Source organism: Vanrija albida (assembly GCF_041260175.1).
Source record: "Vanrija albida strain AlHP1 chromosome Unknown contig_1, whole genome shotgun sequence".
In the NCBI taxonomy this organism is placed as follows: Eukaryota; Fungi; Basidiomycota; class Tremellomycetes; order Trichosporonales; family Trichosporonaceae; genus Vanrija; species Vanrija albida.
In genome coordinates this window covers 3,543,515-3,558,725 of record NW_027191420.1, presented here as the reverse complement: position 1 = coordinate 3,558,725, position 15,211 = coordinate 3,543,515, and the positions used below count along the sequence as shown (strand labels likewise).

Below are 15,211 nucleotides of genomic sequence, written 5' to 3'. Positions count from 1 at the left end.
CGTCGGCCCCACAGCGCGCCCATTGTCCTAGCAATACCCGGTCGCAGCTGGCCCTCTCGCGCGAATCAGCGCGCGCGCAAACTAGCACAGGCCAAAGCTATCTTGATCTATCGGGCGGTCCAACGCGTGCTGCGTGATTGGCCCGCCCACCCGAGTGACTGCTAGCCCGGGGTATCTAGTCGGGTGCCGCTGCCGTGGGGGACGATATGCGCGGAGAGATCGCCGTCGACGTCGTGCTGTGTCTGAGCGCCTCGTCGCGTCGCTCGTCGCTCCCCGCAGTCTGGCGGTGGGGCAAGCCGGCGATAGCGCGCGGGCCAGCCATTGGCGAGAAGAGTCGCGCCATGCACTGTGCGCTGTGCGCTTTGTGCGAGCCGCCGCCCGCCCCGCCACCACCACCCCGTTGCCGCGATTTCCGACCTTCCCCGGGGGCTCTGCTGGCAGATCCTTTCTTCCTTCCCCAAGCGACGACTCGCACACGCCGTCTGGGGCCTCGGAAGTCGCTGGGCGCGTGACGCACTCTGCGTGCCTCGCCTCCCACTGACCCAATGAGGAGCGCTCGGGTCGAGTGCTCGGCAGCTCGCAGCTCGCAGCAGCCGGGACAACCTGGGCGAGATGATACGTGTGGCTCCGGGCGTCGAGTCACTGGCCAGGCGAGGCAGTCACCCACCCTCGGCGCGGGGCATGCAGGCGTGCAGGCGCCTCGCGGCCTCCGCGACGCCGGATTCGCGACGGATTCGGCGACGGCCAAGAGCCGTTTGGTGCGAGACGCAGCGAGCCCTAGCCGGCGCGTAGCTGGCAGTAGCCGGACCGAGTCGCCCGATGCAGTGGTCGTACAAGCGCTGTAGTGCGTGTTTGGTGCGGGGCGGGGGGCTGGCTGGCAGGCAGGCGAGCGGGCGGAGGGGCCGTCCTGTGCTTTCCTTGGGCCTGGTGCCGGGTCGGTGTGGAATCTGGGCAAGTCTATGCGGCAGCGCGGCGTCACTGACTCGTCGCAACTGGCCTGCTCCCCCTCTGCCTGCCCCCCTCCCCTCCCCTCCCCCCCTCCCCCCTGCTGCTGCCCCGCCGCGCCAAATCCCCAATTCCAGTCCTGAATGAAATTGGACAGTGCGACTCGAGCCAATCAAATGCACCGCTACGACGGGCCTTTTTCACCGCCAACTGCCGGATGCGCGGTTGCCCCGATAAGCAGGGAAGTGGCAGGGAACTGGCGCTGGCTTGGGCCATGACTGCCCCCCCCTCTGCCGCCGTGCCGTTCCCGACCGACCAGACCGACTCACTGCGCGACACAGCACCACCTCCCCCCCTCCTCGACTCCCCGAGCACTCTCCACTACTCATCTCCCCATCCTTTGTACTAGCCGTACAAAACCACCGCCCAATCTACACCTCCCTCCTCCCCTCTCATCTCCTTTTCTCGCCCTTTCTCAAGTGGCCTCGTCTGCTTTTTCCCAAGCACACATTCCTTTTGCGTCCCCCCCGACTCATCCTGTAAGTGACTCCCACGCCGCCCCAGCGGCCAGTGGCCAGTGGCCAGCCAGCCCAGCCCCCCCTCCCCTCCCTGGACAAATCGCTCATTTTCACGCGCCTCTACGCTGCCATTCTCCTGCGCTTTCATCATCACACGACCACGTTTGTCCCTCCAAACTCGTTTCGTCGACAACCTTCTACGACTGTTGTGCATCGTGTCTGATCCGCCCACCCGCCCCGTCTCCACACAACCTACCCTTGCACACACATCGCATCGGCCCCATTCCTGTGACTCGCCCGACCGACACTCCCCACACTGCCTCGACGCCCTGCCTCACACCCTGGGCTACTATTGGCCGACTCTTTCGCTACTCGACTCGGCATCCTTTGTCTCGCACCGTCGTATATATTCCCTGTCGTGTCGCGTCGTCGCTGTTGAACATCACCTCATCCCCCGCGTCCCCGTCCCGCGTCGCTACGATCGCCATTGCCGCCACTCCTACCTCACGTCCCACCACAGACTCCCCCAGGTAGATCATTCACCATGTCGAACATCATCGCTACCAAGCGCGTCGACCTCCTCGCGCCCTACATGGCGCTCGACCAGGGCTCCAGCGTTCAGGCCGAGTGTGAGTAACCGCAGCCGGCCAAGGCTACACCACGTCCTTGGCGGCTACCAAAAACACCACGTCATGGTGACGGGTGCTTTTGTGGAGCCACCTCGACCTGCCCTTCTAACACCGCCACAGACATCTGGATTGACGGTGACGGAGGCCTCCGTTGCAAGACCATGACCCTCGACGAGGCCCCCAAGTCGGTCGCCGACCTCCGCGAGTGGAACTTTGACGGCTCGTCGACCAACCAGGCCCCCGGCGACAACTCTGATGTCTACCTCGTGAGTTGAATCAATCCCGCGCGCGACAAAGTTTGCACCCGTCGCACTCCTATGGCGTGCACGCCGCACGCCACCGCGTGCACTCCCACCCGTCGTACTACTCCCGTGCTCACACACACACCAGCGCCCCGTTGCCATCTTCAGGGATCCTTTCCGTGGCGGTGCCAACATCCTCGTCCTCTGCGAGACCTACGACAACGATGGCACCCCCAACTCGTCCAACCACCGTGCCCACGCCAAGAAGGTGATGGACGCCGCCAAGGACACCGAGCCCTGGTTCGGCCTTGAGCAGGAGTACACCCTCTTCGACGCCGACGGACAGGTCTTCGGCTGGCCCAAGAACGGTTTCCCCGGTCCCCAGGGCCCCTACTACTGCGGTGTCGGCGCCGGCAAGGTCTTTGCCCGTGACTTCATCGAGGCCCACTACCGCGCCTGCCTCTACGCCGGTGTCAAGATCTCGGGCATCAACGCCGAGGTCATGCCCTCGCAGTGGGAGTTCCAGGTCGGCCCTTGTGAGGGCATCGACCTCGGTGACCACCTCTGGATCGCCCGTTTCCTCCTCCTCCGCATCGGTGAGGAGTGGGGCATCCGCCCCTCGTTCCACCCCAAGCCCCTCAAGGGCGACTGGAACGGTGCCGGCTGCCACTCGAACTACTCGACCAAGGCCATGCGTACCCCCGGCAAGGGCCTCGCCGCCATCGAGGACGCCATCAAGAAGCTTGAGAAGCGTCACCTCGAGCACATTGCCGTCTACGGCGAGGACAACGACCAGCGTCTTACCGGCCGTCACGAGACTGCCTCGCTCAACACGTTCTCGGCTGGTGTCGCCAACCGTGGCGCGTCGATTCGTATCCCCCGTCATGTTGGCGCCCAGGGCTACGGTTACCTTGAGGACCGTCGGTGAGTATTTGCTTCCGCTTTTGGTTCCGCGATTTGGGAGGTGGAGGTTGGTGGAGGTGGCGGATGAGTGTGGCACCTGCCACACCTCCTCCTCGACCTTGCTCCAACCTCCCAACACCTCCCCATCGACGCCTATCGTGTTCTGATGCTGATTACGTAAAAGTCCCGCGTCCAACATCGATCCTTACCGAGCAAGTCGGCTTACGTAAGACGTTTTCCCGACCTCCCCAAGCCTCGCCGGGCCTCGGGAACGTCGGGAAATCGTCTTGCCCGTTGAAACAGCGCTGACACTCTCCCTACAGGTCACTGCCATTCTCGTCGAGACCACCATCCTCAACGCGTAAGCGACGCTGTACCACGATTTGTGTATGTAGGAACACTTTGGCGCGACGGGGCGCGTTTGGCATCAGTAGGAATTGGGCCCGTTCAATCACAAGGCCCCACTCTACTTCCTGTGATGCAACTGGTCTGGAAGATGCTTTTGGAGCCTCGGCATGACGGAGCCGTTCTCTCTTGTTGCCGATGATAACTGATTTGGGCGTAATCGTAGGCAGGGAGTCCCCTGCTCGTTATCTCTGGGAAGGCCGCCGCGGGCGGCTACTATCCAAGCCGCCCACTATCTCAACTCCGCGCAACACAGCCCTCAGACCCTCCATAACCACGCGCACCACCATACCGCTGACGTCAAGGCCGCCCAGAGGCCAGTCAGGTCCAGGGCGAAGGCGACAGAGCTCATTGAAGGGGCTCCACTCTAACCCCAGCCGGTCCAGCACTAGCCGGGCCCTTGCCGTCACCATCTATAAAAAGCCGTGCAGTGTTATCCTGATTCATGCACCCCTCTGATATGTAGGACACTCGGCGTCGGCGCCCGGCACCCTCCTCATGGCTATGATGACCGCAGCCACCTTCGCGCCGGCCAGCCATGATCACCCTCCTCGCCTCCCCCTCCCCTGCTCCCACCCCGCCCACGCATTGCCACACTCACCCCCGCTATCCGTTGTCACGTCCTCGCACTGAACCTCAACTCACAAGGACCTACCCGCCGACTGACGCTGGACCCACTCGGCCGCTTACCTGGCCATAACGCTGCTACTGACTTCACTCGCGCCGCGACAAACAACGACTGTGACACTATGCCGAAGGAGGTCCGCACGCCCAAAGGCTTCGATAAGCCCTGCACCAGGAAGGTCGACAAGTCGGGGCCTAACTCCAAGACCGCGACCCCCAGATCCCCAAGGAGGAGCTCCGCCGCCGCCGGAAGGAGGAAGCCTTTGGCCGCTCGATGAACATCGTCAGCGCCTCCATCGAGAACATGCACGAGGCGATAAAGAGCATTCTCGGCCAGGACTGCTGGCACGAGCATGAGGAGGGAATTGCCGAAGACTGCCAAGACCGCGAGGACTTGGTACTCGAGACCCTCCACCGTGAAACCGACGTCAATGGTGTTGGCTGTTCTGGCGTCGGCATTTCCAGCGCCGAGGGCTCCGCTCGCTGCCGCGAGGAGATTGTCCGCGCTTACCGCGAGGGCATGGCCTCCGGCCCCCAGTCGAACGGCAAGACTCGTGGCGAGTAAATTGGTGCCACTTCCTCTAGCCGGCGGTGAGCATCACATCCAAGCTGCCCCGCAAAGACATCCTCTGTGCCACTTCCTTTCCGGTCCATATCCACGCCAGTCTCATTTACATCAACATGCAGCCCAGCATCACTATCCTGTCTATGGGTAGCACTGCACTTTCGAGTCAATGCACCACTGTGCATGCTAGCGAGCTTTCAACTTGGAATACTGTGATGCTCGCCGAGGGCACGGCGCCCTCAAGGCGTCATGGGAGAGGGCGCCGCCGATCGTTCGGTGTGACGGGGCTCGGCGTCCTTCTCCAAGTCTACCCACTTCACTTCTGCTCACTTCACATCTGATCACTTCACTCGATCTCATTCATCGCACCCTCGCCCTCCATCCCTACAGCCTCGGCCGTCCTCTCCCAGAATGCCTCCTCTCCACGCACGCGAGTGCGACCACGATCCCGATGGACAGCTCCGCTTCGACCGCTTCATGCCATGCCCAGCGCCAGTGTACAGGGCCGCACCCTGGGGCAACCCCATCAACTTGCACCAACACCGCGCGGCGTGGACGGCCCTCGTAGACGACTGGCTCGTCCCCTACACCTCTACGATGGCGATTGGCGACCGCGCCATCGACTGGGCCCTGGATCATGACTACGACGAGTTTATCGCCGCCATTCAAGATTACCGCGAGGTCATCATCGACATGGTGCGCTCCGCCGCGCGCTTGCTCCTGGTCTACATCGAAGGCAAACTTAGGTTCAACTCGCTCCTGGCCGGCGCGCTCTGGGGCCATGCGGGGTACGAGATGTGCGCCAACTTGACCTCACTCTTCGCCGACACCGACCTGGATGACCTGGACCCTTCCCTGTGGGTATCCGACCGTTCGCCGCTGACGAGGCAGGGAGCCGCTCCGCCTCCACCGCCTCGCCGAGTACCTCCACAACCATGGCTGGCCCGTGCCGGGCCTCACACGTAAGTAGATGCTACAGGGCCCACTGACATCCTTTAGCGGAGATTCTGGCCTCGCTCGACGCGGCTGACAAGACACCGGGCGAGTAGATCGGGTGCGCGGCACCAGTCAAGGCCACTGTGTAGCGAAGGGCACTCGCGGTAGTATGAATATGGACTTTCGACTTTGAAAGTGGTCGCATGGCTTCGGGGCTTGTGTGGCTCACCGATATGTAGCAAGTGTCGACTCGGCACCACATCGGCCTGGCCCGACTTGTGCCACCAAGCTGGCCGGGTATCCTGGATGGTGTGATAACCCATCATCCGCGCTGATGCGGGCAACTGCGCGTACTCCACTGACGCTGACCCGCGACAGAGACGCACGATGCATGCCCTGCCTAGCGGTCTGCCAAGTGGTCGAGTCATACGCCAACCTCGTTCACCTGACCTGACTCACCAAAGGCTGGGTTCTTGCGATCGGGTTTGTGCGCGCCAAAGTTCGACTCGGCGGGCAAGTCGGCCTCCACCTGCCGACTACATCAACAACAGCGGCACCCCCAACCCTCTTCTTCTTGCTCACTCGCCCTCAACATGACAATCGCACTGTACGCACACAAGCCACACGCGATCCTGCCGTTCCTGCAGCAGGACCTGCCCGACACAGTGGTGGCCGTCGGGTCGATCATGTGCAACCGGACGTCGGAGGACGAGCCTGGCCCGGTCGACGGGCTGCCTGTCCCCGGCGTCCTCTCGACTATCCACGCGACGTTCCCACCCGCGCAGGACGGGGAGCCATTGAGCCCCGGCGACAACTGGGTCATTGCCTACCCGCTACCCCGGCCGTCCGAGCAGATCCGCGTCTACCACTCGCTGCAGCACGACCCCGCGCGCCAGACGCCCGAGGCAGTTGAGCGCGCGGCAGCAGAGATCAACGCCGTCATCGACGCCATGGCCAAGCTGTACCCGAACCAAAAGGTCGTCGGGCAGGTCCCCGAGCTCTTCCGCCCCCTCGTCCACGCCCACGTCGGCGGACCAGACCACGGACGCAACTGGACATACTTTGCCCCGGAGAGCGGGACCAAGGTCGATCTCACGGGGGTCAACACGGACGGGCTGGAGCTGGGGCTCGCGCGGGCAGAGGACGCAGAGTTGGTGAGTGGTGGCCCCTGCACGCAAGATGCTCACACCCCAGATCTTTGCCGAGAACAAGTACCGCAGCCTCGAGTACTACGCCTCGCGGGCTGCGCACACGACCGTGCTTCGGCCCGTCGTGGCCCCGGGCGAGCCAACCCCGCTCCCCGTCGCGTGGTTCATGACGCATGGCGACGGGTCCGTCGGTGCACTGCACACCATGCCGGCGTACCGTCGTCGCGGGCTGGCCAAGGTGCTCATTGCCAAGCACCTCGGCGAGCTCGAGGCCCGCGGCGTGCCCGTCTACTGCAACGTCGAGAATGGCAACGAGATCAGCGCGGCGTTGTGGGAGGGGCTGGGGTGGCGCAAAGGCTGGAACGCGTCGTGGGTGTATCAGTACCAGGACGGGGCGAGGAAGTGGTAGAGGTGCATGCGTGCTGGGGTTGCAAGCCGTCGCATTCCGTAGAATTGTATAGCTAGACGCGATGGTGACCGGACGCGCGACGTGACTTTTGAAGTGGAGGTCGTCGGCAATCTCATTCTTGTCGATCTTCTCCACCTCGCTGCCTCGCCCAAACCGCCCAGCTCCACGCCGTCGACCACGCCCTCATGGCCACGGCTGTCACTCTCTAACTCTACTCTGCGGCAGCTGGCAACTGCGTACGCAGGGGTAACACCTCGCCATGACGATCTACAGGCTCCCTCCCAAGCCGACGTTCGGCAACGCGTCCGACGCCGAGCCCCAGCAGCACTACCTCGACAGGACGAGACTGGCATACCAGTACCGGCGCGTAAGTGTAGTCCTGCCTTCCCCAGCTCACACCCAGGGCGACGGCCTCGACGACGACACCGACATCAGCCAGTCTTTCCTGCTCCACAGCTATGCCCTGGGCTCGACGCGCACCGAGTCCGGCGCGCTCAAGTTCATGAAGGTGGGTCGTGTGCCGTGCTCTGCTCACGCCAGGGATTCGGCCTTCCCACCGACACGTCGCGCTCTCGCGTCAGCTTCAACATGGACAAGATGTGGATCTACGTCTACGCCATCCCGACCAAGTTTGTCACTACGCCGCCGGCGTTCATCCCGCTCGAGCTCGAGATTCCCTTCGAGGTGGGTTCGCGACGAGGGCAGCGCTTACACCCAGGACATTGTCACCGGAGGTGTTCGCGTCATACGCGCCCCGCGCAAGGAGGACGATCTGTCCCTCGTCACGTTGACGGTCACATCCAGGCGGCCGGCACGCTTCTACATGCCAATCAACAACAAGACCGCCCGCCGGGCGACGGAGCGCGACTTTGTCTTCAGCCTCGGGCCACAAGAGTCGATCCCGGGGCGTTCCGTGTCAGAGATGAAGGCGAAGGGTGGGTGAGGGTCGCCGGCGGTGCTGACGCCGACGCCAGGCTTCATCATCCACGAGGGGCACGCTGGCCCGATCGAAGCCGTCACCGAGGACCCGCTCACGGTGCAGGTGAATGCGTGGCTGACGTGGCAGTTCGAGTTCATGCTCGATCCGCGCGAGCGGCAGCTGTTTCGTCAGAAGATCATCGACCTGGGAATCGTCGGGCGCGAGGAAGGGATGGACCTGCTGGCACACGCGGGCGAGAAGAAGATCAAGGTCGTGCCGCCGGAAAACCTGGCCCATGTCAATCCCAGCGCTGTGCTCCAGGGCATGGAGTTTCGGCTGCGATACCTCGTCGAAGGGCTGGTTACCCACGGCATCATTGTGCAGACGGAAATCCCGCAGCTGGTGCACGCGCTGGACAGGATGTGCGAGTCTGCTCAGCTCAAGGAGCGCGTGGTCACCGCCTTGTTCAACGAGGAGCGCGTCCGAGACATCAAGGGCATCGTAATGGGTGAGTGTTGTGTCGAGTATCGCCTGACTCCAGTTCGCGCAAGGCAGCTGCGGAAACGCCGGCACAAGGTCGACCCGCACTTGGTCGAGGTGTACAAGTGCCGTGTCACGCCGACCAGGATATGCCTGTTCCCACCAGAGCTCGACAGCTCGAATGACGCCCTGCGCAAGCACAACGCGCAATCGGACAGGTTCTTGCGAGTGCACTTTGCCGACGAAGACGACCGCATCCAGATCAATGTGTTTGTGCTGGAAGCAGATGCCGAGAAGCCGTACGACGGCCCTCTCTCCCGTGTTCGACGAGCACTCACATCGGGCCTTACCATCGCCGGTCGTCACTACGTCTTCCTAGTGTATGGGGCGTCGTCGGCGCGGGAACACACCTGCTGGTTTGTGGCCGAGGACGAGAGCGAAAACTTCACTGCCGAGGCCATCCGCGCTCGTCTTGGCTTCGACCAGATCACGCACAAGATTGTCGCCAAGCACGCGGCGTACATGGGCCTGGTGCGTGAGCCGAGTCGTTCAGACCTAACCCCCAGCCATTCTCTGCCACGCGCGCCGTCGGCATGGAGGTGGACATCCGATCAAAGATTCCAGACGTCAAGGACAAGGCCACTGGAGTGTAAGGACGAAGGTTGGAAGCCCTCTGACCCCGCAGTCTTTACACCGATGGCGTTGGACGCTGCGGCTACAAGGTCGCTCGCCAGGCCGCACGCGAGTTTGGCATCCTCAACGGCATTGATGCCCAGCCATCGGCGATTCAGATCCGCTGCGGGGGGGTCAAGGGAGTGCTCTGCGTCTGCCCGCCAGAGATGTGCCGCCCGTCCGACGTCTTCTTCAGGCCGTCTCAAATCAAGTTTGAATCGGACTCGTCCAAGCAGAAGTTCGATCTGAGTGTCATCAGGGTGAGTGGCGTGTGAGCAGCGCGTTCTGACCCCCAGATTGCTCAGTTCCGCCGCGCCTTCCTCAACCGCCAGTTTACCCTCCTCCTCTCCCACCTCGGCGTTGACGACAAGGTCTTCCGCAACCTCTACAACGAGGCGATTGCAGCTATACGCGGGTTGTCAACCCGCTTTGTCGAGGGCCGTCCTACCGCACGCGATCATCGAGCGGCGTCTGGACTTTGCGCCGTACACATCAAGGAACTCGGTGCAGCTGGGTTCAACCGCAACCCGTTCTTGATCGACGTGTGTAAGGTTCTTGAGACACGCCTCCTATCCAACGTCAAGTGGAAGGCCCGCATCGAGCTGAAGAAGGGCGTGTTTCTCATGGGTAAGTGGACCTGCCAGTCGCATCGCTCACACCCCAGGCGTGGCCGACGAGTTTGGCGTCTTGAAGGAAGGCGAAGTCTTCTGCCAGTATGAGAACCCAGCCGACCCGACCGAAGGCCCTGTGGTTGTCAAGGGCCCGTGTGCAATCATGCGTGCGCCAGCCCACAACCCCGGAGACGTTCAGATTGTCAACGCGGTGGACAACGAGAAGCTCCGCGGCCTGAAGAACGTCATCGTGTTCCCGGTTCGTGGCACCCCCTTGCCACATATGCTATCCGGCGGTGACCTCGACGGCGACGACTACTCGCTCGTCTGGGACCCGCGCCTCCTGCCCAAGCTGCGCGAAGAGCCGGCAGACTACACCCCAGTCAAGCCTGTCACCGTGAACAAGGTCACGATCGAGCACATCAAGGGCTTCTTCATCGACTACATCAAGAACGACATTCTCGGCCAGGTGTCAAACGCCCATCTGGCCCATGCCGATCGCGTCGGCCCCCACACCGAGGTCTGCCGCATGCTGGCAACCCAGGCCAGTGTCGCGGTCGACTTTCCCAAGACTGGCATGCCAGCGAAGATGGAACCACAATGGCGTCCCCGTCGTTGGCCCCACTTCATGGGCAAGGAGTTACAGGGCTTCAACAAGAACAACTACGTCAGCCGGCGGATCCTCGGCCAGCTGTTTGACCTTGTCAGCCCGAACCCCTCGTTCCAGCGGGTCGATATCCGCCAGCTACCAGACGAGGACATTGTTGACGAGCGCATTGCGCGGTACGAGGTACCCGCTTCCATCCTCGACGATGCGTACCAACTGAAGCAGTGGGTAAAACGCTGTCGGGTGAGCTAACCCACCAGGGACTACGACTCTAAGGTCATTGGCCTCATGAAGCGGTACCGCATCACCGAAGCCGAGACGGTCGGCGGCATTGTCCTCCTGAACCCCCGACGCCGTGGGCACCGTGAGGACGACCTAAAGGACCCGGTCGAGCAAAACTACCGCACGCTGGCCAACAACGTCCTCGACGTCGTCGACAAGTTCCTCTCCAAGCGCAAGTTCAAGGCGGCGTTGACCGGGCGTCAGATCTACGCTATCGCGGCGTACCAGGTGACCTACGTCAAGCCGGTCATCGCGGCTGTCGAGGAGCGGCTGGGCGTCAGGGATCCTCTGGCCGAGATGCTGGACGCGACGTCGCTGTCGAACGGGACGAGCGTGACGCCGACGCCGGCCGAGTCTGTCAATGGAGACGGCGCCAACGGACATACCACGCCTATTATCCCTCCTCTGCCTGTTCTTGGCCCCGCGTGAGTACGCCGCGCCGACAGCACTGACCCCCAGCCCCATGATCTCGTTCCCCTGGGTGTTCTGGGAAGCGCTGTGCGACTTGCCGAATGTGAAGCAGGGCAACGGCGTGCTCAACGGCAACGGCGTGCCCAAAGGCAACGGCGTGCCCAAAGGCAACGGCGTGACCAACGGCAACGGCCTCCCCAACTAGCCTCAAGTCTCTCCAGACGACCTCCAACATGTGTAACAACAACTGCATATCATCTCATCCATACTGCCCATACAACCCCCGTAGCGCCGTCACATGGCACCCCATCATGTAAACATTGTGCATCTCGACGCCGTCGCCCGCCGCGCACGCCGTGGCGCAGTCACACGACCGCCTCGGCGAATTACCCCTGGTTAGTACCCCGCGTCTGTGCGTGCGCTCGTCAGCCCCACAACTTGTCGGCCAGCCCCAAACTTCTATGGCCAGGAGTGCATGGCATGGCATTTGATTCTACACGGTGATGCAGGTTGAGAGATGCGACAAGTCTCGTAGTATCGTGGGTGGTGGGTGGCCGCGCGTTATCGGCTTTGCTTTCTGGGCGACACGCCGGGGTATACAGATTGATGACAACTAATGGGTCTAGGCCCGGGCACGGACTCGGTGACTAGAGGAAGTACTCGAGCATGTGGGGCCGCTTCTGGGGCACGCTCTTGACGTCGGGCTGGGCCGCCTCGAACACCTTGTACTCTTGCCGCAGGTCCTCGTTCAGCTCGAGGATGGACGCGACGTTTCCGCATCTGGTGGGTTAGCTGGTCACACAAGGCGGAACCCACCTATAACAGTAGTTTGGCGCACTCCACACCGTCACAATCTTCTGCCCAAACATGAGCTTGTAGCCTTCCATGACGAGCTGGTGTGCGCGGGCAATGAGCTCAATGTCGTTGTTGTGACAGAAGCCCTCGACGACGTCGCCTCCGAACAGGAAGCCTGCTCCTCTGGGCGACATGCCCCAGCCGCTGATGTCGTCTGGGTCCGACCACAGCAGGTCGCAGAAGACGCCCTCGTGGGGCACTTCCTGTTTCCTGTCGATTGCACGGATCTGGTGGGTGAGTTGAAGTCGAGAGAGGAGTACCCACCTGGTCTAATCGCACGAGCTGGGGGGAGAGGCCGCCGTGCACACACAATATCCGGCCGTCGACCACCGCCGCGAGGGACAGAAAGTCGAACACATCGGTGCAGTATCTCCACACATTACTGCTGCCGTATCTGCCTGTCAGCGGTGCACCCCCCCCCTCACCACTCACTTCCTCTGGCACTCGTCGTAGAAGCCGTACACCTGCGTGATCTGTCTCGACTCGTGGTTGCCGCGGATGAGGGTGATGCGGTCGGGATACCGCACCTTGAGGATGAGAAGGAGGAGGAACGTCTCGACCGAGTAGAACCCGCGGTCTACAAAGTCGCCCATGAAGATGTAGTTGGTCTCGGGGCATTGTCCACCGATCTTGAACAGCTCCATCAGATCGAAGAACTGGCCGTGGATGTCGCCACAGATCTGGCGCGTGAGTTGGTTGCCCGTTTGAAGGGCGCTTCAACTCACCGTGACCGGGCTGTCCACATACTGGATGTTGCCCTCGTCCATCAGGATCTCCTTGGCCTTGAGACAGAGCTCCTTGACCGCGGCCTCGGGGATGATTTCACATCGCTTGAGCTGCTCAATTTGCCTGCGGGGGTTAGTCTGCGGCCGGGGTCACGACCCACTTGTCCAGGTCAGACGCCATCGTGTCTTGTCTACGTCGGATGATCGGCAGCGGCGCCTGGGCAGTGTGCCAGCTCGCGCCGGGCTCCTCTGGCTAGTCGCTCTGGTCCACACTCGTCACTACGCCGGCGGCAGAGACACCGGGGGGGCGTCCACGGAGCGGGTGGTGTCGAGGTGTTGCACGGGGAGACGATGACCCGTGGGAGGAGCGTGATTGATAAAGATGAGGAAAAGGACTGGGTTGAGTAAATCAAGGTTTGCGACACCCAAAGACGAAAACAACGACAACCGCAGGGAGTGAGTGAGTGGGGGGTGACGGCCGACAACCAGGCTGGGTGGCGTGCGCAGGCCTAATTAGATCCCGGGCCTATTTCATCCCCGCGCCTATTACCCCACTGTGTTTTCGACAAGCACAGTGACGACGACTTGCCCAAAGTCGACTTCTGATCACTTGTTGTTGTTCCTTCACACCTCTCACCTAACAATGTCGTTTGGGTACGTCGAAGCCACTCGCACCGCCCTCCCGCCCAACCCGCTAACTCTCGCAGGTTTGGCAAGCCCGCAGCGGCACCCGCAGCGGCACCCGCAGCGACCTCGGTCCCTTCCTTCTCGATCTCTGGCCCGAGCAACGGCGCGCCCGCGCCCGCGGCCAGTGGCTTCGGCTCGTTCGGCGCAAAGCCAGCGACGGGCGGCGGTCTGTTCGGCAGCACCCCCGCGGCGCCAGCAGCCGCGCCGGCCGGCTCGTCCCTCTTCGGCTCGGCCGCAGCGGCACCAGCACCAGCGACCACTGGCCTGTTTGGAGCAGCCAAGCCCGCGGCGTCGACTGGCTTCGGCGGCTTCGGGCAGCCAGCGGCGGCGGCACAGCCGGCCGCTGGTGGTGGTCTGTTCGGCCAGCCGCAGCAGCAGCAGCAGCAGCCGGCCCAGCAGGCGGGCACCAGCAGCCTCTTCGCGAGGATGTCAAACCCTGCGCAGCCCCAGCAGCAGGCGGCGGGCGGCCTCTTCGGCCAGCAACAGCAGCAGCAGCCCGCTACTGGTGGTGGATTGTTCGGACAGCAACAGCAGCAGCAGCAGCCTACCGCTGGCGGCCTCTTTGGACAGCAGCAGCAGCAACAGCCCCAGCAGCAGACGGGCGGGCTCTTCGGCCAGGCCTCGACAACGCAGCCATCAACCGGCCTGTTCGGTGCGAAGCCCGCAACAACAGGGCTGTTTGGCACCGCGTCAACATCTCAAGCGCCCGCGCAGTCGTCCATGTTCGGCCAGCCCCAGCCTCTCGCCCAGTCCGCCGCCCCTCAGTCGTCGGGTCTCCCCAAGTCGACAAAGTATGCCGACCTCCCAGAACAGTGGCAGAAGGGGATTGACGAGATAGAGTGAGCTGGCCCCCAGAATGAAGCTGACACGGCAGCAACTTTATCAAGGACAGGAAGCAGATTGGCGCAAGCATTGTGACTGAGAACATTGGCCGGGCAATCTGGCAGACGTCAAGCGACGTCAAGGCCGCGAGTGATGTGAGCTAAGATCCTCTCATCCAGCTCACACGACAGGAAACAGCAGCCATTGCGCAGGGCCTCGAGTCGCTCAAGTACTCGCTCGAGCAACTCGCCATCAAGGTGTCGTCCGAGATGCAGGACCTGCAGAAGCTGCTCGAGACGTGGGAGGCGGCCAAGCCCGTCGACGCGCGGCACTCGGAGATCCGGCCCCTGGCGCACCGCGACTTCCCCCAGGAGTGAGTCGGCCCAGCTGAATTCCACTGACGGCAGGTACTTCTTCCGCGTGGCGCAGGGCGAGCAGGAGCGTGTTACGCGATACAAGCGCACGATCACGATGCTCACGCGCGCGGTCACGTCGCTGGCCAACGACCACGACAACCTCAGCCCGCAGGTCGTGGCGCAGACGATCCAGAACAACCAGCAGGCCATCCTGTCGCTCGCTGGCCAGCTCGAGGGGCTGCAGCTGCGCATGAACGACCTGCGCAACAAGTACACGTGGGTATGAGTGGAACAAACTTGTGCTAACCTGCCAGTGATATGTACGTCGAGGTGACAAGCTCGATGAGAAACCCGTTCGAGGTGGCGCGCGAGGAGAAGGGCCTGTCGCTGCTGGGGGCATAGTTGGGCATGGTGCTCGTATAGTTGCTCGCCTCATACTGCTAGATACCCTATGCATAGT

The 15,211-nt window shown here is 62.6% G+C and overlaps 6 protein-coding genes across 6 annotated transcripts; 5 read left to right on the top strand and 1 right to left on the bottom strand.

Annotated features, from left to right (window-relative positions):
* Positions 1 to 1,162: 1,162 nt before the first annotated feature.
* GLN1 (glutamate--ammonia ligase) lies at positions 1,163 to 4,831 on the top strand (the record flags this gene model as incomplete). The annotated part of the gene is made up of 7 exons (XM_069350050.1): positions 1,163 to 1,190; positions 1,450 to 1,484; positions 1,984 to 2,092; positions 2,213 to 2,358; positions 2,483 to 3,258; positions 3,541 to 3,560; positions 4,473 to 4,831. 7 exons carry the CDS (start codon positions 1,163 to 1,165, stop codon positions 4,829 to 4,831), a joined length of 1,473 nt encoding a protein of 490 aa, XP_069213594.1.
* Positions 4,832 to 5,242: 411 nt separating this feature from the next.
* Q8F55_001427 (uncharacterized protein) lies at positions 5,243 to 5,880 on the top strand (the record flags this gene model as incomplete). The annotated part of the gene is made up of 3 exons (XM_069350049.1): positions 5,243 to 5,688; positions 5,723 to 5,793; positions 5,831 to 5,880. The coding sequence occupies 3 exons, from the start codon at positions 5,243 to 5,245 to the stop codon at positions 5,878 to 5,880; spliced, it is 567 nt and encodes a 188-aa protein (XP_069213593.1).
* A 480-nt stretch (positions 5,881 to 6,360) lies between these two features.
* Q8F55_001426 (uncharacterized protein) lies at positions 6,361 to 7,324 on the top strand (the record flags this gene model as incomplete). Its single annotated transcript, XM_069350048.1, has 2 exons — positions 6,361 to 6,921; positions 6,962 to 7,324. 2 exons carry the CDS (start codon positions 6,361 to 6,363, stop codon positions 7,322 to 7,324), a joined length of 924 nt encoding a protein of 307 aa, XP_069213592.1.
* A 259-nt stretch (positions 7,325 to 7,583) lies between these two features.
* Positions 7,584 to 11,511, top strand: Q8F55_001425 (uncharacterized protein; the record flags this gene model as incomplete). Its single annotated transcript, XM_069350047.1, has 10 exons — positions 7,584 to 7,832; positions 7,865 to 8,008; positions 8,043 to 8,259; positions 8,299 to 9,254; positions 9,290 to 9,372; positions 9,409 to 9,655; positions 9,692 to 10,022; positions 10,060 to 10,837; positions 10,874 to 11,320; positions 11,355 to 11,511. 10 exons carry the CDS (start codon positions 7,584 to 7,586, stop codon positions 11,509 to 11,511), a joined length of 3,609 nt encoding a protein of 1,202 aa, XP_069213591.1.
* Positions 11,512 to 11,953: 442 nt separating this feature from the next.
* On the bottom strand, positions 11,954 to 13,067 carry PPH3 (phosphoprotein phosphatase PP4 catalytic subunit; the record flags this gene model as incomplete). The annotated part of the gene is made up of 6 exons (XM_069350046.1): positions 11,954 to 12,086; positions 12,123 to 12,388; positions 12,426 to 12,555; positions 12,594 to 12,841; positions 12,887 to 13,010; positions 13,048 to 13,067. 6 exons carry the CDS (start codon positions 13,065 to 13,067, stop codon positions 11,954 to 11,956), a joined length of 921 nt encoding a protein of 306 aa, XP_069213590.1.
* A 462-nt stretch (positions 13,068 to 13,529) lies between these two features.
* On the top strand, positions 13,530 to 15,153 carry NUP49 (Nucleoporin nup49/NSP49 (Nuclear pore protein nup49/NSP49); the record flags this gene model as incomplete). The annotated part of the gene is made up of 6 exons (XM_069350045.1): positions 13,530 to 13,540; positions 13,594 to 14,412; positions 14,448 to 14,550; positions 14,587 to 14,768; positions 14,803 to 15,027; positions 15,066 to 15,153. 6 exons carry the CDS (start codon positions 13,530 to 13,532, stop codon positions 15,151 to 15,153), a joined length of 1,428 nt encoding a protein of 475 aa, XP_069213589.1.
* Between the last annotated feature and the right edge of the window lie 58 nt (positions 15,154 to 15,211).